Genomic DNA, 22,311 nt, shown 5'->3' with positions numbered 1-22,311 from the left:
GAAGGGCTGTATGCTGGGTGATAATGGGGAAAGGCGGGGTTGCAGACCTGCCTAAGACATGCAGATGAGCATACAGTTGTATTTGCATATATATATATATATGTTCTGATAACTGAACTCCATGGGAAGGTGACTCGATATTGACTGCGTGTTTTCCCATAATTATAAATAATGCAGACAGAGGTGCGCATTAATACACATCGTGTGAATACATACTCAGAGAAATAATACAGACTTCTTCACATACACAACTCGTGTGTTTTTGGACACGACCAAACTTTTTCTCCCTTCATCTGACCAGTAGAGAAGGGCAAATTATTCGCCAACATTCGAATTCACCACAAATATGGCATTTATTCATAAGCGCAAATATTCAAGGACTGAACAAAAAAAACATTGATTCGCCTAACAAAAAAAATGTGTGCGCATGTCTGCAATCCCACCGGTGGCCACTAGTCCCACATTGACCCAGATGCACAAAAGGGAGCTAAGCTTTAGTGTGTCTTTACTGCTATTCACATGCTAAAGGTTAGCACCCTTCGGCCGCTCCTACAGGCAAGGACGAGCTCTGACTTACCAGTTCGGAAAGAACAGGCAGGAAGACTATTATGGTGGCTGTGTTACTAGCAAATTCTGTAAAGGAGGCGATTAAGATAGTGATGAGAAGAACAGCGAGTGCGGGGGGCAGACCCTCAAGGGGTTGCAGGCGACCTCCTATCCATGTGGACAAACCAGAAACCTGAAATGAGAAACAGGATGATGTGTACCAAGTTGTAGACATCCTGTACTAACCATGAATCAATATTGATCTGTTAACGCGGCAGTCCAAGCGGGCGATATTTTTTGCATTTTTTTTAAACATAGGATTGAAGCAGGGAGTCCCAAGAGCTGAACCCCATTCATTTCAGCTCTGGGGAGCCCCTGTTTCTGAAGATACAGACCTCCGTACGGGGTGCCGGTAGCTGCTTCGCGCGGCTAGCAAGGGTCAAATAATGGCGGCGTTTCAAAGCTCCCGCACCCTGCGGACCAATCGGAAGCTGTGACGTCATCAGGTTCCGCTCCCTATATAACCTGGCACATTTAAGTGAGTGCACCATATGATGTATTATGGAATAACGCTGTTCAATAAGTATAGGTTAGAACCGCCGGTGCTTTCTACAATCCATTAAAATACGTGCACCCCGAGATCTTGCTTCAGGTCGTCTTTTAGCCAGCCCCCCAAATCGCAAGGTGCTACACAGAGATAAAACAGGTGCAATACAGCTTGATACATTGACAATGCAAGTTTAAAGTGTCTCTCTAAGATCTGTTTTATGGGGGGGTCGGTGAGAGAATTATTTAGAAACCAAGGCACCAATTTTGATTTGATGCAATTTAAAATGAAACATAATTATATGTATTATTTATTTATCTGGTATCAGTAAATATTAATTATTAGTGTAGTATTATTCATCATAGCCCTACTGGGAAAATGATACATTTTGGTAACTTACATTATGAAACATCCGCGCTAAATACATTTCTGGGTCATTACACAGGAACTTCCTTCTGCGCTCACACGATTAACAGACTTTTTAGGGTTTATGCCAAGTTGAACTTGGCAGACAATTTTTGGGAAACCCTCTCTTTCCGGTGATTTACAGTTAAGTCCCTATATTGAACTAGAGGTAGAGTGCACTACCAAAGGGAACACTTTTTCTTCTTTCCAATACAGCCCTGATTCCCAGGTGCACGAGTCACATCTATCAGCAGAGCGGAAACTGCTCTTTCTTTATCTAACAGACAATTTTGACCCATTTTTTATTTTTAAATACATACAGTACCATTACAATCTGTACAACAAGCACATTCACATTCTTGTGTGCCAAAAACATGGAAAATAATATATATTTTTTACGCTGATGGCGCACAGGGAGTAATTGACAAATAAAGATGATTAAATGAGGCGCAATCAAAACAAAAAGGTGAACACTTTTTTTAAAGTGAATAGTAGTTTTTGTGATAAAAAAGGAATCTACTATATATTTCTGAAAGCATTGTATGTATGTATGTTTCACTGTGTTCCCTGTCCCTAGCGGCAATGTCATTGGTCCCTTGGCCCGCCCGCCCCCGCACACCTCTCATTGGCCTCACACACTCACACCACCCCCTTGGCCCGCCCCCCACACCTCTCATTGGCCTGAGGCGGAGTGACGGGCCAAAGGTCCAAAAAAAACACACACACACACACCTCTCTCTCTGTCCTCTCCCCCCTCAGCACACTCACCTCCCCCCCTCCCCGGTGCTCCACTCACCTCCCCGCCTCCCCTCCGCTCCACTCACCTCCCTCCCGCTCCACTCTCTCCCGCTCCACTCACATCCCTCCCGCTCCACTCATCTCCCTCTCCACTCAGCTCCCTCCTGCTGCACTCCCTCTCCACTCACCACCCTCCACCTCCCTCCTGCTCCACTCACCTCCCTCCACCTCCCTCCCGCTCCACTCACCTCCCTCTCCACTCACCTCCCTCCACCTCCCTCCCGCTCCACTCACCTCCCTCTCCACTCACCTCCCGCTCCACTCACCTCCCGCTCCACTCACCTCCCGCTCCACTCCCTCCCGCTCCACTCCCTCCCGCTCCACTCACCTCCCTCCCGCTCCACTCACCTCCCTCCCGCTCCACTCACCTCCCTCCCGCTCCACTCACCTCCCTCCCGCTCCACTCACCTCCCTGCCGCTCCACTCACCTCCCTCCCGCTCCACTCACCTCCCTCCCGCTCCACTCACCTCCCTCCCGCTCCACTCACCTCCCTCCCAGGCGCGGGGACAGGCAGTGGGCAGGGCAGCCTGCCGCTGCCACGCGGCACCTAAGATGGCGGCGGACGGAAGGACCCCCTTCCTCCCTCGCGGACTAAGTAACATGGCGGCGGCCGGAAGGAGAGGTGACGTGTGTGTGTGTGTGTGTCACTGTGTGTGGGTGACACTGTGTGACACTGTGTGTGTGTGTGACACTTTGTGTGTGTGTGACACTGTGTGACACTTTGTGTGTGTGTTACACTGTGTGTGTGAGTGTGTGTGTGTGTGACACAGTGTGGGTGCCCCCCCCTCCTGTCCACTCTCCTCCCCCTCCTGTCCACTCTCCTCCCCCTCCCGTCCACTGTCACCACCCTCCTGTCCACTGTCACCCCCCTCCTGTCCACTGTCACCCCCTCCTGTCCACTCTCCTCCCCCTCCTGTCCACTCTCCTCCCCCTCCTGTCCACTGTCACCCCCCTCCTGTCCACTGTCACCCCCCTCCTGTCCACTGTCACCCCCCTCATGTCCACTCTCCTACCCCTCCTGTCCACTGTCACCCCCCTCCTGTCCACTGTCACCCCCCTCCTGTCCACTGTCCCCCCCCTCCTGTCCACTCTCCTCCCCCTCCTGTCCACTGTCCCCCCCCTCCTGTCCACTGTCCCCCCCCCCTGTCCACTGTCCCCCCCCTCCTGTCCACTGTCCCCCCCCCTCCTGTCCACTGTCACCCCCCTCATGTCCACTCTCCTACCCCTCCTGTCCACTGTCACCCCCCTCCTGTCCACTGTCACCCCCCTCCTGTCCACTGTCCCCCCCCTCCTGTCCACTCTCCTCCCCCTCCTGTCCACTGTCCCCCCCTCCTGTCCACTGTCCCCCCCCTCCTGTCCACAAATAACTTGCACCTCGTGAGTAGGCCGGATATAGAGCCAAGATACAAAGCTTCATTGACTCAGCATTTCACTGCACCTGCACTTAGATTGTGTTTATCGTGTTGTTTTCTTCCTTTCTAAGTATGCTCTCCCCGGATTGTGAGAGTAATTTCAGGCTAGCACATAGACTCAAATGTGTGCGCAATCTAAAATAAGATTTCCATGTGCCAATCCCCCCCCCCCCAAAAAAAAACCCAAAGGTACGTTTTAGGACATATCGCTGGCCCTCGGGTTTAATACGCATAAACGGAGGGTGTTTGAAAGACAGGATTTGGAATTGGTTTAGATATTCCAGAGATGCCGCTTGTTGGAATACAGATACCAGCATCTTGTCTCCGATGTTATTTACATCATTCAAAACACTGAATGGACTTTGGTGTTTAAATTGCCATTCTCTAACCTTATGGGGAAATGAACCCGCACCGGATTTAAATAACTTCAGCACTAAAAGTCATCTGAGCAGACATGGAAATTGCATGGAGTGCTCACATTGATCTGTGATCTCCGCTCTGACGTACGTTGCTAATATAACATTGTGATGTATTTTATACTGGATTGTATTGCATGCAAAGCACGTTCCCCTCGCAGGCTTCCTGCCGGCAATGATAACTCAGGATACATTCTTTAAGATTGTTAACATATTGACCCTTTCTTGGCAGGAACGGGTGGCAATGCATTGCACTATATCCCCAGTTCTGCAAAGGGCCCGGATCAGAAAACAGTTAGGAGTAAAAGGAGCCCAGCGCCACGTCATTTTAGATGCAGTTAAAGATCTAAAACGTACTACATTTGAACATTTTGCCAGCACGTATAATTAAGGTGGCTAGGTGTCCAGTATTGAACCGGACTGTCCTGTATTTGGGCACTCTGTCCAGTAAAACATGAGAGGTAATACCGGACATGTATGTGTATACCGGTATTACCTCTCTGGACATTGTGACCGACCGGTTTGGGGGGGCCGGGGGATTTCCTCGAGCAGGGAGAGAGCAGGGCTGCTGCTAGGGGTCTGGGCAGCTTCCTCCATCCTGACTGGCTGCTGCTGGGTAATGCAGCCAATAAGGAGGAGGTGTCAGGAGCCTGGGGGTGGGGCCAAGGAGAGGAGGAAACAGCATGGATCGGAGAGCAGAGAGGTGTGTATGTGTCTTGAGTGAGTGTGTGTCGAGCGTGTCGCGCCTTTCGTCATTGTGTCCTGTATTTTTGGAGAAGACGCCTGGCCACCCTTGTCAAATACACCCCCCCCCCCTTCACCCCATTGTGCATTTGGTCACACCCCTTATGAACAGACATTGCTGAAACAAATGGTAATGCGCTCCTTGTTACCTCACACCCTTTGGCCATAGCAAATCCTCCTCCAAGCAGCAAAATGATATTCCACGGAACCGTGTCCTGGGCTTTCTTCCACGATAAGAGGGGTTTATTCTCAGTGTTCGGTGCTAGATAAGAGAAAAGGCAAATAGTCCGCATTAGACGCGCCTCCTCTTCAAGCAAAAATGAAGAACCTGATTGTTCACGCTCTCCGGCTCAATGCTCAACTCTTCTAACGGCGTTTACCGGTTTTATATTTCAGCGGTTACCGTGACAACCTTCGTTTTTACGAGTGGAAATGGCAGCGGACATAATAACCGCAGATATTAGCACTTGGTTATTTCGATGATATTAACACCTTTCTGGATATATTAAACACGCGCACTTCCTCCCTTCCATGGAAACGTTAGGCCGAAGGATTCTCGTAATTGGGGGTGCAACCTGCTTTTTAAATAAACATGTTTTTTTTAACCCCATAAAGACACCTTTAAAGCAACGGTCTGTTTATTTGGGGGCATACGGCAAACTTAATACTCTATATTTTCTATACTGTTCCCTCTGAATACAGAGCAGCGCAGGAAGCACATTGGGGTGCACAGTCTGTGATGTCACGGGGAGCTTGGGACGTGTTACTCCTTGTAGTGCCTAATTCTACAGCTGGAAGGATAATGGTCCATATTAACTAAGCGGTGCTATCCTGTAAGACACTTTCTGCGGCCGGAAGACAACTTATGGACCATCTAAATGGGTGGCAAGGATTCTTCTGATGCCGGAAGGTCGATTGTCACAGATCTCCACTTGCTAAATGTGCCCCAAGTCTTACCGAAGGGGCGATGGAAAACTCATTATGTTCGCCGTACCTTTTAGGTCAAACCACCACTTCAAGGACGGTTTTTCAGAGGGGAAAAAGAAGAGGATAATGGCGATGGTGATTCCAGTAACTGCGTCGGAGGTGAACCTGCCGAGGAAGAAGTATTGTAGAATAAGTTATTAGAATGTGGCATTACTCGGCATTAGACAAAGCCGATTAACGTTTCTAAACAGGCTCACTACGGTCATTGTATACAATGTATTTAACTTTTCAGCGCCCCACATACCTCGCTACTTATGCTTCATGTTGTACGAGTTAGCAACATACGCGGGATGCAGCATTTTGGCGTGTAACATTATACTTTTTGAACGATTGTTCTGTTTCAGTGTTGGAAGACTTGTATCAACTGAGTGGGTTTTAAGGATATCTCTGCTTCAGCACAGGTGCAGTCGTTGACCGAGACACCTGTGCTGAAGCAGGGATATCCTTAAAACCTGACCTGTTAGGAATCCTAGGGCCATGTTTATTGGACTTATTCAACGATTTTCTCTGCGGGAAACAAATCCCCCCATCCTTCTCCCACCCAGATAACGAAAGCCAATGTAGTGGTGATCCCTAAAGAGGGTAAGGACCCTCTATGTTGTGGTAGCTACAGTCCAATCTCATTGCTTAATACGGACCTGAAAATTTCTAGTAAAATCCTGGCTAACAGATTGAACCCAAAACTTCCTAGATTAATCCACTTTGACCAGGAAGGTTTTGTGAGCCAACGCCAGGCGTCGGATAACTCAAGGAAAATTATTAATGTGATAGATCAGATACATAAATCTAAGGCGAAAGCCGTGCTGCTGAGCCTGGATGCAGAGAAGGCGTTTAATAGGATAAGATGGGATTTTATAGATAAAACGTTGGAGGCATTTGGATTTTTGGGGATCTTTTTACAAGGGGTCCGGGCCCACTATCAGACGCCAACAGCCACTCTGAAGATTCCAGGGGGGGAGAGGAATCTGATAACACTTAAGAACGGGACTAGACAGGGGTGCCCCCTATCTCCTCTCCTCTTTGCCTTGACAATCGAACCCCACGTGGCTACAGTCAAAGCCTCCCCAAATATACAAGGGATTCATATAAAAGATGAGTGTTACAAAGGAACACTCTATGCGGATGATATTATCCTTACTATAGCCAACCCATTGACATCTCTCCCGAATTTACAATCCGCTCTCTGGAGGTTCTGGGAATTATCTGGGAATAAAGTTAATGTGGGAAACTCTGAAGCGCTAAATGTAACGTTAACTGTCTGTCCGAGGTAAACCGTACTTTCTTGTCAATTCCTCAAACGACATCAACTTATCTTTTTCTAATAAATCTCCCATCTCTAGAATCCATCTGTCTCCAGGCTTCAAAACCCGACCCTGGAAACCCGGCAAAACCCCTGGGTTACCGAACAGGGGCTTAAGTCTGGATGGAGTTGACATGACTTTATATTTCTTAATTTGCCAACTGCCAGATTTTCAGAGTAAGCCCGTTGTGCGCATGCGCGACTGAGGATCAAAGATGGCGGCCCCCTTCTCGGTGCCGCCGTATTGGCGGATCGCCGAAAAGCGAAGTGCCGAGAAGCGGGGCCCTGCTGTATCAAAAAGGCCTGATTTCATCCCTTTACCAAGGTTTAATCCCCCAGAAGGATACCCCGGTCTATAAGTATATGGACCAGTGGGTTCTGGACTTCCGGACTGAAATAACAAGAGAGGACTGGAAAGATATCTGGGACAATGCGGGTAAAACTTGTATATGCACAGTAACAAAAGGGAATATTTAAATAAAATGTATTACGCTCCCAAACGGCTAAAGCAAATGTTACCAGAGGCCTCGGTCAGATGTTGGCGGAGATGTGGACAGATGGGGGACAGGGCGCACATGGCGGTTTTGCCCAGTAACGCAGACGTACCGGAGGACGGTTTTGAAATTGATAGAAGATGTGACGGGAATCTGATTCCGCTAAGCCCAGTCTTAATTATTCTGGCTAAGCCTATGGAAGATGTGAATCATTACACAGCTAAGCTGATGCTGCATATTCTAACGGCGGCGGCTAAGTGCGCGGCAGCAGCAGCAGCAGCAGCGTGGAAAAAGACACAGCCGCCCTCCAGCAGAGAGGTTATTGGAAGGGTTAAGGAAGTACAATTAATGGCGAGACGCGCCTCCCTCCCGAATCACACCACAAGGAGGTCTGATCGGGCCTGGGATCCCTGGGATGTTAGATAGGGGTAAGGTCCCAATAGGATAGAACAGGGGTGTGCAATCTTTCTCTGCTGCGCCCCCCCCCTCCCTGCTCGCGCCCCAACCCCTCCCCCCCACTTTCTCTCCGTCTCGCGGCGTCATTTGACGCCGTGTTGCTATGGCGATGTGTCGCCGAAGAGACAAGGTAAGTGAAGTTGCAGAGGCCTCACGTGATCCCCTGGCAATAATTTAAATGCTACCGCCCGCGCCCCCCAGTCTGCGCACCCCTGGGATAGAGGATCTGGGGGTGATGAGTGTAGGATATGTCGTTTATAAAAAGTTGTATGCTCTGTAATGTGACTGTTGTTGATTGTAAGAATTCTGTTACAAAATGGTGGTTTCCCCGACCCCCTTCTTTTTTGTCTGTACCCCTCCCCATTTATAGTTGAAAATCGTAATAAAAATAATTTTACAAAAAAACCTGACCTGTTGGTGGCCCTTGAGGGCTGGAGTTGGCCACCCCTGGCCTATATGATCACGTGTGTGGCAATTAGTTGCGGATTTCCCATTAGGCCCAGGTCAACGACTGAACCACTGGTTGAGCCACCTGTGCTGAAGCAGGGATATCCTTAAAACCTGACCTGTTGGTAGCCTTTGAGGACTGGAGTTGGCCGCTCCTAGTCTACACACAACCAACTTGTATACTAGATGTACTTAGAGAATGTACACCCCAAAAACCCCACCGGCTCCTTAATTGTCAGCCCAACTAACGGCAAGGATATATTTAAAAGGTGACAAAAGGACTGAGCCATTGATTGAGCCACCTGTGCTGAAGCAGGGCTGTCCTTAAACCCTGCTGTCTTGGTGGCTCTTGAGGTCTTAAGTTGGGCCTGTCCTGTCCTAGAACAACTGGGGTTTTAAATAAAACAAAGTGTATCTTACCCAGGAGCAAACACGGAGGCCCATCCAGGTATGAACTTCGGGTCTCGCGTAAACAGCAGAATGGCAAACAGGAAGAAGAAGAAGAAAACCGCCTTTTCTGCAAAACTGGAGAGGAAAGAACATCAAACATCGAGGTAAACACGCAGTACTGAGGGACGTGTGATAAACACACAGTACTGAGGGACCTGTGATAAACACACAGTACTGAGGGACGTGGGATAAACACACAGTACTGAGGGACGTGGGATAAACACACAGTACTGAGGGACGTGGGATAAACACACAGTACTGAGGGACGTGGGATAAACACGCAGTACTGAGGGACCTGTGATAAACACACAGTACTGAGGGACCTGTGATAAACACACAGTACTGAGGGACCTGTGATAAACACACAGTACTGAGGGACCTGTGATGAACACACAGTACTGAGGGACCTGTGATGAACACACAGTACTGAGGGACCTGTGATAAACACACAGTACTGAGGGACCTGTGATAAACACACAGTACTGAGGGACCTGTGATAAACACGCAGTACTGAGGGACCTGTGATAAACACGCAGTACTGAGGGACCTGTGATAAACACACAGTACTGAGGGACCTGTGATAAACACACAGTACTGAGGGACCTGTGATAAACACGCAGTACTGAGGGACCTGTGATAAACACACAGTACTGAGGGACCTGTGATAAACACACAGTACTGAGGGACCTGTGATAAACACACAGTACTGAGGGACCTGTGATAAACACACAGTACTGAGGGACCTGTGATAAACACACAGTACTGAGGGACCTGTGATAAACACGCAGTACTGAGGGACCTGTGATAAACACACAGTACTGAGGGACCTGTGATAAACACACAGTACTGAGGGACCTGTGATAAACACGCAGTACTGAGGGACCTGTGATAAACACACAGTACTGAGGGACCTGTGATAAACACACAGTACTGAGGGACCTGTGATAAACACACAGTACTGAGGGACCTGTGATAAACACACAGTACTGAGGGACCTGTGATAAACACGCAGTACTGAGGGACCTGTGATAAACACACAGTACTGAGGGACCTGTGATAAACACGCAGTACTGAGGGACCTGTGATAAACACGCAGTACTGAGGGATCTGTGATAAACACACAGTACTGAGGGACCTGTGATAAACACACAGTACTGAGGGACCTGTGATAAACACACAGTACTGAGGGACCTGTGATAAACACCAAGTACTGAGGGACCTGTGATAAACACACAGTACTGAGGGACCTGTGATAAACACGCAGTACTGAGGGACCTGTGATAAACACACAGTACTGAGGGACCTGTGATAAACACACAGTACTGAGGGACCTGTGATAAACACGCAGTACTGAGGGATCTGTGATAAACACACAGTACTGAGGGACCTGTGATAAACACACAGTACTGAGGGACCTGTGATAAACACACAGTACTGAGGGACCTGTGATAAACACCAAGTACTGAGGGACCTGTGATAAACACGCAGTACTGAGGGACCTGTGATAAACACGCAGTACTGAGGGATCTGTGATAAACACACAGTACTGAGGGACCTGTGATAAACACACAGTACTGAGGGACCTGTGATAAACACACAGTACTGAGGGACCTGTGATAAACACACAGTACTGAGGGACCTGTGATAAACACACAGTACTGAGGGACCTGTGATAAATACACAGTACTGAGGGACCTGTGATAAACACGCTGTACTGAGGGACCTGTGATAAACACACAGTACTGAGGGACCTGTGATAAACACGCAGTACTGAGGGACCTGTGATAAACACACAGTACTGAGGGACCTGTGATAAACACACAGTACTGAGGGATCTGTGATAAACACGCAGTACCGAGGGACGTGGGATAAACACACAGTACTGAGGGACCTGTGATAAACACGCAGTACTGAGGGACGTGGGATAAACACACAGTACTGAGGGACCTGTGATAAACACACAGTACTGAGGGACCTGTGATAAACACACAGTACTGAGGGACCTGTGATAAACACACAGTACTGAGGGACCTGTGATAAACACACAGTACTGAAGGACGTGGGATAAACACACAGTACTGAGGGACGTGGGAGAAACACGCAGTACTGAGGGACCTGTGATAAACACACAGTACTGAGGGACCTGTGATAAACACACAGTACTGAGGGACCTGTGATAAACACGCAGTACTGAGGGACCTGTGATAAACACACAGTACTGAGGGACCTGTGATAAACACACAGTACTGAGATAAACACACAGTACTGAGGGACCTGTGATAAACACACAGTACTGAGGGACCTGTGATAAACACACAGTACTGAGGGACCTGTGATAAACACACAGTACTGAGGGACGTGGGATAAACACACAGTACTGAGGGACCTGTGATAAACACACAGTACTGATTGACCTGTGATAAACACACAGTACTGAGGGACCTGTGATAAACACGCAGCACTGAGGGACGTGGGATAAACACACAGTACTGAGGGACGTGAGATAAACACACAGTACTGAGGGACCTGTGATAAACACGCAGTACTGAGGGACCTGTGATAAACACACAGTACTGAGGGACCTGTGATAAACACACAGTACTGAGGGACGTGGGATAAACACACAGTACTGAGGGACCTGTGATAAACACACAGTACTGAGGGACCTGTGATAAACACGCAGTACTGAGGGACCTGTGATAAACACGCAGTACTGAGGGATCTGTGATAAACACACAGTACTGAGGGACCTGTGATAAACACACAGTACTGAGGGACCTGTGATAAACACACAGTACTGAGGGACGTGGGATAAACACACAGTACTGAGGGACCTGTGAAAAACACACAGTACTGAGGGACCTGTGATAAACACACAGTACTGAGGGACCTGTGATAAACACACAGTACTGAGGGACCTGTGATAAACACACAGCACTGAGGGACGTGGGATAAACACACAGTACTGAGGGACGTGAGATAAACACACAGTACTGAGGGACCTGTGATAAACACACAGTACTGAGGGACTTGTGATAAACACGCAGTACTGAGGGACCTGTGATAAACACACAGTACTGAGGGACCTGTGATAAACACACAGTACTGTGGGACCTGTGATAAACACACAGTACTGAGGGACCTGTGATAAACACGCAGTACTGAGGGACCTGTGATAAACACACAGTACTGAGGGACCTGTGATAAACACACAGTACTGAGGGACCTGTGATAAACACACAGTACTGAGGGACCTGTGATAAACACACAGTACTGAGGGACCTGTGATAAACACACAGTACTGAGGGACCTGTGATAAACACGCAGTACTGAGGGACCTGTGATAAACACGCAGTACTGAGGGACGTGTGATAAACACACAGTACTGAGGGACCTGTGATAAACACGCAGTACTGAGGGACCTGTGATAAACACGCAGTACTGAGGGACCTGTGATAAACACGCAGTACTGAGGGACCTGTGATAAACACGCAGTACTGAGGGACCTGTGATAAACACACAGTACTGAGGGACCTGTGATAAACACACAGTACTGAGGGACCTGTGATAAACACACAGTACTGAGGGACCTGTGATAAACACGCAGTACTGAGGGACGTGTGATAAACACACAGTACTGAGGGACCTGTGATAAACACACAGTACTGAGGGACCTGTGATAAACACACAGTACTGAGGGACCTGTGATAAACACGCAGTACTGAGGGACGTGTGATAAACACACAGTACTGAGGGACCTGTGATAAACACACAGTACTGAGGGACCTGTGATAAACACGCAGTACTGAGGGACCTGTGATAAACACACAGTACTGAGGGACGTGGGATAAACACACAGTACTGAGGGACCTGTGATAAACACACAGTACTGAGGGACCTGTGATAAACACGCAGTACTGAGGGACCTGTGATAAACACACAGTACTGAGGGACCTGTGATAAACACGCAGTACTGAGGGACCTGTGATAAACACACAGTACTGAGGGACCTGTGATAAACACACAGTACTGAGGGACCTGTGATAAACACATAGTACTGAGGGACCTGTGATAAACACACAGTACTGAGGGACCTGTGATAAACACACAGTACTGAGGGACGTGTGATAAACACACAGTACTGAGGGACGTGGGATAAACACACAGTACTGAGGGACCTGTGATAAACACGCAGTACTGAGGGACTTGTGATAAACACACAGTACTGAGGGACCTGTGATAAACACACAGTACTGAGGGACCTGTGATAAACACACAGTACTGAGGGACCTGTGATAAACACGCAGTACTGAGGGACCTGTGATAGACACACAGTACTGAGGGACCTGTGATAAACACACAGTACTGAGGGACCTGTGATAAACACACAGTACTGAGGGACCTGTGATAAACACACAGTACTGAGGGACCTGTGATAAACACACAGTACTGAGGGACCTGTGATAAACACACAGTACTGAGGGACCTGTGATAAACACACAGTACTGAGGGACCTGTGATAAACACGCAGTACTGAGGGACCTGTGATAAACACGCAGTACTGAGGGACGTGTGATAAACACGCAGTACTGAGGGACCTGTGATAAACACACAGTACTGAGGGACCTGTGATAAACACACAGTACTGAGGGACCTGTGATAAACACACAGTACTGAGGGACGTGTGATAAACACGCAGTACTGAGGGACCTGTGATAAACACACAGTACTGAGGGACCTGTGATAAACACACAGTACTGAGGGACCTGTGATAAACACACAGTACTGAGGGACCTGTGATAAACACACAGTACTGAGGGACCTGTGATAAACACACAGTACTGAGGGACGTGTGATAAACACGCAGTACTGAGGGACCTGTGATAAACACGCAGTACTGAGGGACCTGTGATAAACACGCAGTACTGAGGGACCTGTGATAAACACACAGTACTGAGGGACCTGTGATAAACACGCAGTACTGAGGGACCTGTGATAAACACACAGTACTGAGGGACGTGTGATAAACACGCAGTACTGAGGGACCTGTGATAAACACACAGTACTGAGGGACCTGTGATAAACACGCAGTACTGAGGGACCTGTGATAAACACGCAGTACTGAGGGACCTGTGATAAACACACAGTACTGAGGGACCTGTGATAAACACGCAGTACTGAGGGACCTGTGATAAACACACAGTACTGAGGGACCTGTGATAAACACGCAGTACTGAGGGACCTGTGATAAACACACAGTACTGAGGGACCTGTGATAAACACGCAGTACTGAGGGACCTGTGATAAACAGACAGTACTGAGGGACCTGTGATAAACAGACAGTACTGAGGGACCTGTGATAAACACGCAGTACTGAGGGACCTGTGATAAACACGCAGTACTGAGGGACCTGTGATAAACAGACAGTACTGAGGGACCTGTGATAAACACACAGTACTGAGGGACCTGTGATAAACACACAGTACTGAGGGACCTGTGATAAACACGCAGTACTGAGGGACCTGTGATAAACACACAGTACTGAGGGACCTGTGATAAACACGCAGTACTGAGGGACCTGTGATAAACACACAGTACTGAGGGACCTGTGATAAACACACAGTACTGAGGGACCTGTGATAAACACACAGTACTGAGGGACCTGTGATAAACACACAGTACTGAGGGACGTGTGATAAACACGCAGTACTGAGGGACGTGTGAGCGCAGAATGTGTACACGTAGAACATGCCGGGGCTTGAAAAGCTGCGAGGGACGCTGGGTACTCACAGCGTGTGCTGGGAGATTGTGTCGTTATCTGCCCAAATACCATGTTTAAGTAATAATTCTGATGGACAAGTTATTTCCTGGCAGTTATTAAAATGGCATAAAGTCCAGTCCATACGGCAGCGAGCGGAGCGGCACAAATTACCAAAAAACGAGTCATTGTGTCTGTTTACAGATAGAGATCTACATCAAGTAGTTGTTTGTTCTGTAAGCCAGGGGGGCTCAACTCCAGTCCTCAAGCCCCCCCCCCTCCCCTTGATTTAGCCACCTGTGCTGAAGCAGGGATATACTGAAAACCTGACCTGTTGGGGGGAGGCTTGAGGACTGGACGTGAGCATCTTGCCATAAAGGCTGCAGTAATAGCTTAGTGGTATGAATAATGCCGGGTGGAACCTGGTTCAATTCCCGGTGTCAGCTCCTTGTGACCTTGGGCAAGTCACTTTATCTCCCTGTGTCCCAGGAATCGAAATTAGATTGTAAGCTCTGTGGGGCAGGGATTCAGTCATTGCAGGAGAGTCAATCAATACCCCTGATATTTCTGTAATGTATATGGGGTGGTTTATAGGTCCAGAGTTTTAATTGACGCAGGGACTACGGCGGTATGTGAGAGAGAGGGGAGAGAGGGAGGTGTGAGAGAGAGGAGAGATAGAGGAGAGAGAGAGAGGTAGGAGAGGGGTGAGAGAGAAAGAGGGGGGGGCAGAGAGAGGTAGGAGAGGTGTGCCAGTATTCACAGCAAACAGTTTGCCAATACTGGTCAATATAAGTCTTCCTGGACACATTATGAGCCATATTCCCCAAGAAGTGTTACATCGTTAGGCACCTTCCGTGCCATACACACACCTTACAGCCCCATTCAAATGAATAGGAAGCAATGTATTTACAAGGCCATGCTGGAAGGTTTCTTATGGATCATCGCTGCTTGGTACATGTAACATTAACCAGGTTACTACCTGTCCCGATTATGAGGTTGAAACATTAGTAAAATGCAAACCAGAACGCATTGCGCAGCTAAGACCATTGTTATTCTTCCTGCCATCATTCTTCAAGTGACCGCCGGAGTCCATTTTCACCCCATTTGAACGTCCCTTGCTCAGCAATGACCGGAAGGCATCCACATCAAGCAGCGGATATAATCAGCGATATTATATTATTTTATACCACTGGGAAACACTATCAATATAGTATTTAGGAGAGTCAGACAAGGTCAGTATTATGTAAGCACACACTTCGATAGTGCCCAGCATAGCTGCAGACCCTGCTCATGTCAGCATGTGATACTCGGTAACCCTGCACATTGCTACAGATACACTGCTGCACTTTAACGCATGGGTGTTCACAAATGATCAACTGGTGCTTTTCGGCTTATACGGGTGCTGCACCCAACGGTACTCACTTGATTGGACCCAACTTCCGGTAATCTTCCGCAATAACGTCTCTTGCTTTAGCTTCGGCATTTGCTCTTATTTCCGTCTTCTTTTTCCCATTGCAACTGATATTTCAAAAATATATCAACGACAATACTTATTAATAATATGATATAACAATGATAAAAAAATGTTTTTTGAATACGTGTACATTATAATATGTTCATTGACTTCATGCTAAGAGCATTCACTTTTTATTCCCTGAATTTGTAACGAACATTTGATTATGAATGTGTAATGTTTCAGAATATTAGCGCATGTCTTGTAAATGTATACAAGAGTTCTGGAAACAAGTGATAAAATACGTGAATGACAAAATGAACACCCCATTCCCAGTTACCCCACCCCGCTACTATTTGTAAACTTGGAAATATGGGAACAGGGAGTCACGGAGACAGAGATACCTTATCAGAGACACAATACTAATGGCAGCAAGGAAATGTATATCCTCCCTCTGGGTAAAGAATAGACCCCCAACAACATCTAGGCTGGAATTAAAACTAATTAAAGTGTTCAAGATAGACAGGGTGGACGCCATTACAGGACAGGGGGATCGAGAGCAAAATTGTTCAAAAAATGGCCCCCACTATTCTCGGGTGTGTCAAAAACTTCCTGGGAGGAGAGAGAGAAAGGTCTTAAAATAAACTCCGAAAATAGACAGACCAGTGTATTAGATCCGGGTTTCAAATGCCTTTTAGATTCTGAAAGCAGGTGTGAATAGAAGAGGAGCCGAGATGATAGGCGGCAGAGAGCGCTAGACATTCTAGTAGAAGAGAGACACGAGCGGGGAACACATGGCTCAATGATCTAATAGGGGCCTTGGAAGGGATTCACGGAAGGATCAATACAAGGATAACGGACATGACTGGGTGATTTATGGATGGAGAGAGAAAGAAACGTTGGTTTAGGTACCAGATGGTTAAACGATCAAAACATTAATATATATCTATAGGGTATATACAGTGTATATAGGGTAGTGCGATCTGAACTACACTTAACTGTATAAAGTAGTGAGATAGAGATGTTAGGGGAGACGAGCAACGATACGTTAATGTTTTTGTTAACAGCAAAGTTAGAGACCTATTTCTCTATCACAAGTAAAAAATAAAAAAAACACAATCCTAATTACTTGCTAAATAACGGCAAGTGACTTGTGTTAGTAATTATACATGAAAACCGTTTCTGTGTCAGAACACAATCACACATGTTGAGGACCAAAGCTGCAACAAACGGTTCATTGTACTGAAAGTGAAATGTACTTTGCCAAGTTGGTTTTGTTTTTTTTATTTTGTTTATGTAAATCCAAAAACTCAACAAAGATATTTTAAATAATACGGCATTGGTCTATTACTTTTACGGTAAAGTACACTTTTGTCTAAAATTAATTCTAGCGACAAAAAATAATGTTTCTCTAATGTTTCTATTTAACGAGGTTGCCAATTAGTGAGGGTGTTAATAAGAGGATTTGCATCTGTGACAATACATCAATTTCCCCCATGTGTACCAACTTGGTATTTAGGGAACTGCAAGATAAGAAGTTTGGAGGAGTTAAGAGGCAAATGATGTATCAGTAATTTAGGTCTTCTTTGTCTTCATACAAGAATCCCCTAAAACTCAGTTTTGACCCGTGGCCATAATTGACCACCAGCTCCTGTATAAATTCTCTTTCAAATTACTGCATTATATCCAAAATATCCATGCATACATTTTGTAACTTCAATGAATGTCCCTGTAATTTCCCCCCTAGACCTATTTCCTCCAGTTTTGCAATACCTCCTAGTATTAAAATGTATTTTTATCTTGGGGGAAATAAAAACTTGGTGCCTGTACATTATTAAAACCCCAGAGGTTTTAATACCTTTCACATAGGACTTTTAAGGTCAGCAATAAACCTTTGCCGTTTTAACCTCATTGTCTAGGTAATATTCCATTGTATCCATCCATAGCCATGAAGTACGTACCGCAAACTAATTGTCCCATGTAGGATTGAGATCCACAGCCATCCAACAACAAGGAATATAAGCATTAGTGGGAATGCAAAGACAAACCAGGAACCAAAGTTGACTACATCACATCTTGGGAAAAAGCTGTAGAGAACAAACAAAGGTACCATTGGAAATGTGATCATGAAAATGTTGACTTAAAAAGTGAATGCATCATAGATGATATTTATGAAAACAACCAAAACTGATGTTTTCGTTGTTAAAATGATGGTCACCCGACATTGGTTCTACTAAATGTCATTTCAGTAAGTGGCAACTAGGCAATTTGCTCCAGCCCACCTACGGAAGTGGTTTGAGTGAGGTGAGAGCCATTATAAATGGTTAGGGTGGAAGATTTGACTTGATTCAGCCGTTATAGGATGCACAAATATCGATGTCTCTGATCATCTCTATACACACTGTCCTACAAGTGAGGTGGTGTAACCTCTGTGCTTTACAGGTCTGCATGGAATGTAAGATATACAGTGTGGTTATAACCAGGTGTGAAAATAAGTGTATATGTGCAGATTCTAATCCTGGGAGTGTGATTCATAAACCCCTAAATGTAAACGCATCTCTGTGTGTGGACATGTCACCACTTTCACTTCCCCACCGACTCCAGAGATTGCAACTGGATGGAGAGGTTACAAAAGCTATAAAAACACAAAAATCCACCCGACCTGGAGGAAGACTGAATTCAAACACTGCACTGAGTGCAGAGAGGAATATTTCTTCCAGGTAGAGGTGCACATGTAACATGGTACCCAGGAGTGACATGCATGGATTTGGGTGCTCAAGGTGTGATGGTCACAGCAGGATGCCTGCGGGATACAGTATGCGGGTAGCAGAGTTCCAAAATAGTACAGAGAGCAGAAGGGCACCCAGAGATTGTGTCCGGGTAATGGTTTGTTAAAGTGGGAAAGGAGTTGAGTTCCAGCTGTTATCAAATCATGTGTATGAAAAGTGTGGAAAGCGAAGTGTTCAAAGGCTGTCAAGGTAAGGAGGCGGTCGCAACAGCCAAGTGCCCTCCCATCAGGCCTGATGAGACCGAGAGCGAGGCAAAGGTATATGGGGGAGGACATTTTTGCCAGCCGGGCCTAATGTGACATCTGCCATTGTATACCGGATTTGCCCAATTATAGGGTGACCCTGAATATAAGGCAACCTCCTAATTTCAGTAGGAGCTGGAAAGAAAAAGGTTTAAACAAACATACACACACACACTGTGTCTCTGTGTCTCTGTCTGTCTCTCTGGTTTGAGCTTCTTGCAACAAGCAACATGGCGGCTTCAGGCCCCCCAGGTGGAGCATCCTCCGTTATACCCACCTACCTCATACATCCAACTTATGATTGGCTCGCAAAGTGGGCGGGGCTTGATTATAAGTCGAGTATGTACTTTTCAACGTAACTGTATTGAAAAAACTTTATTGAAAAAACACGTCGCCATCTAATCGGACAAAACCGCTATAAATTACCTCTTCAGCTGTCCAAGGAGGATGAGGTTGGGCGCTGTCCCTGTCAGAGTAGCTGTTCCTCCGATACTGGCAGAATATGGTATTGAAATAAGAAATGCTTTCCAGACTCGGTTCTGAAACTCTTCTTCTTCCTTCACATCGGGGTGTTCATCAATGGGAATGTCTGTCTTCTCTGGTAGATCTTTGCTTTAAAATGAGTCCACATCAGAAATGGTTAGACACATGCACCAACATTGTGGCAACAGCAAAGTATTAGATAAGTTACATATTCATATGGAAACATGTGAGGTATGCCGTGTGTGAGGCACGCCGTGTATGAGGTATGCCGTGTGTGAGGCACGCCGTGTGTGAGGTACGCCATGTGTGGGGCACGCCGTGTGTGAGGCACGCCGTGTGTGAGGTATGCCGTGTGTGAGGTATGCCGTGTGTGAGGTACGCCGTGTGTGAGGCATGCCGTGTGTGAGGTATGCCGTGTGTGAGGCACGCCGTGTGTGAGGCACGCCGTGTGTGAGGCACGCCGTGTGTGAGGTATGCCGTGTGTGAGGCACGCCGTGTGTGAGGCACGCCATGTGTGAGGCACGCCGTGTGTGAGGTACGTGTGTGTGAGGTACGCCGTGTGTGAGGTACGCCGTGTGTGAGGTACGCCGTGTGTGAGGCACACCGTGTGTGAGGTACGTGTGTGAGGCACGCCGTGTGTGAGGCACGCCGTATGTGAGGCACGCCGTGTGTGAGGCACGCCGTGTGTGAGGTACGCCGTGTGTGAGGCACGCCGTGTGTGAGGTACGTGTGTGAGGCACGCCGTGTGTGAGGCACGCCGTATGTGAGGTACGTGTGTGAGGCACGCCGTGTGTGAGGCACGCCGTGTGTGAGGTACGCCGTGTGTGAGGCACACCGTGTGTGAGGCACGCCTTGTGTGAGGCACGCCGTGTGTGAGGCACGCCGTGTGTGAGGCACGCCATGTGTGAGGCACGCCGTGTGTGAGGCATGCCGTGTGTGGGGCACTCCGTGTGTGAGGTACGCCATGTGTGAGGCACGCCGTGTGTGAGGTACGTGTGTGAGGCACGCCGTGTGTGAGGCACGCCGTGTGTGAGGCACGCCGTGTGTGAGGCATGCCGTGTGTGAGGCACGCCATGTGTGAGGCACGCCATGTGTGAGGCATGCCGTGTGTGACGGACGCCGTGTGTGAGGCACGCCGTGTGTGAGGGATGCCGTGTGTGAGGTACGTGTGTGAGGCACGCCGTGTGTGAGGCACGCCGTGTGTGAGGTACGTGTGTGAGGCATGCCGTGTGTGGGGTACGCCGTGTGTGAGGCACACCGTGTGTGAGGCACACCGTGTGTGAGGCACGCCGTGTGTGAGGCACGCCGTGTGTGAGGCACGCCGTGTGTGAGGCACGTGTGTGAGGTACGCTGTGTGTGAGGCACGCCGTGTGTGAGGCACGCCGTGTGTGAGGCACGCCGTGTGTGAGGTACGCCGTGTGTGAGGCACGCCGTGTGTGAGGCACGCCGTGTGTGAGGCACGCCGTGTGTGAGGCACGCCGTGTGTGAGGCACGCCGTGTGTGAGGCACGCCGTGTGTGAGGTATGCCGTGTGTGAGGTACGTGTGTGAGGCATGCCGTGTGTGAGGCATGCCGTGTGTGAGGCACGCCGTGTGTGAGGCACGCCGTGTGTGAGGCACGCCGTGTGTGAGGCACGCCGTGTGTGAGGCATGCCATGTGTGAGGCCCGCCGTGTGTGAGGCACGCCATGTGTGAGGTACGCCGTGTGTGAGGTACGTGTGTGAGGCACGCCGTGTGTGAGGCATGCCATGTGTGAGGTACGTGTGTGAGGCACGTGTGTGAGGCACGCCGTGTGTGAGGCATGCCGTGTGTGAGGCACGCCATGTGTGAGGCACGCCGTGTGTGAGGCATGCCGTGTGTGAGGCATGCCGTGTGTGAGGCACGCCGTGTGTGGGGTACGTGTGTGAGGCACGCCGTGTGTGAGGCACGCCGTGTGTGAGGCACGCCGTGTGTGAGGTACGTGTGTGAGGCACGCCGTGTGTGAGGCACGCCGTGTGTGAGGCAAGCCGTGTGTGGGGTACGTGTGTGAGGCACGCCGTGTGTGAGGCACGCCGTGTGTGAGGCACGCCGTGTGTGAGGCACGCCGTGTGTGAGGCACGCCGTGTGTGAGGTACGTGTGTGAGGCACGCCGTGTGTGAGGCACGCCGTGTGTGAGGGACGCCGTGTGTGAGGCACGCCGTGTGTGAGGTACGCCGTGTGTGAGGCACGCCGTGTGTGGGGTACGTGTGTGAGGCACGCCGTGTGTGAGGCATGCCGTGTGTGGGGTACGTGTGTGAGGTACGCCGTGTGTGAGGCATGCCGTGTGTGAGGTACGTGTGTGAGGCACGCCGTGTGTGAGGTACGCCGTGTGTGAGGCACGCCGTGTGTGAGGTACGTGTGTGAGGCACGCCGTGTGTGAGGCACGCCGTGTGTGAGGCACGCCGTGTGTGAGGTACGTGTGTGAGGCATGCCGTGTGTGAGGGACACCGTGTGTGGGGTACGTGTGTGAGGCACGCCGTGTGTGAGGCACGCCGTGTGTGAGGCACGCCGTGTGTGAGGTACGTGTGTGAGGCACGCCGTGTGTGAGGCACGCCGTGTGTGAGGCA

The 22,311-nt window shown here is 48.6% G+C and overlaps 1 protein-coding gene across 2 annotated transcripts in view; it reads right to left on the bottom strand.

The window, feature by feature from the left end:
• The window catches only part of SLC13A3 (solute carrier family 13 member 3), a 51,255-nt gene that overhangs the window by 7,417 nt on the left and 21,527 nt on the right, over nucleotides 1-22,311 (bottom strand). The window contains exons 5-11 of one of the 2 annotated variants that reach the window (XM_075571300.1): nucleotides 19,672-19,857; nucleotides 18,176-18,301; nucleotides 16,184-16,279; nucleotides 8,974-9,078; nucleotides 5,864-5,961; nucleotides 5,019-5,131; nucleotides 578-739 (exon numbers count right to left, since the gene is read on the bottom strand). In XM_075571300.1, the coding sequence (XP_075427415.1) occupies nucleotides 578-739; nucleotides 5,019-5,131; nucleotides 5,864-5,961; nucleotides 8,974-9,078; nucleotides 16,184-16,279; nucleotides 18,176-18,301; nucleotides 19,672-19,857 (886 nt within the window). The remainder of the gene's footprint in view (nucleotides 1-577; nucleotides 740-5,018; nucleotides 5,132-5,863; nucleotides 5,962-8,973; nucleotides 9,079-16,183; nucleotides 16,280-18,175; nucleotides 18,302-19,671; nucleotides 19,858-22,311) is intronic. The other variant, XM_075571301.1, reaches the window with a different exon arrangement.

Source organism: Ascaphus truei, chromosome 15, assembly GCF_040206685.1.
Source record: "Ascaphus truei isolate aAscTru1 chromosome 15, aAscTru1.hap1, whole genome shotgun sequence".
Taxonomy (NCBI): Eukaryota; Metazoa; Chordata; class Amphibia; order Anura; family Ascaphidae; genus Ascaphus; species Ascaphus truei.
The sequence above is the reverse complement of the archived record's forward strand: the minus strand, read 5'-3'. Positions and strand labels throughout refer to the sequence as shown.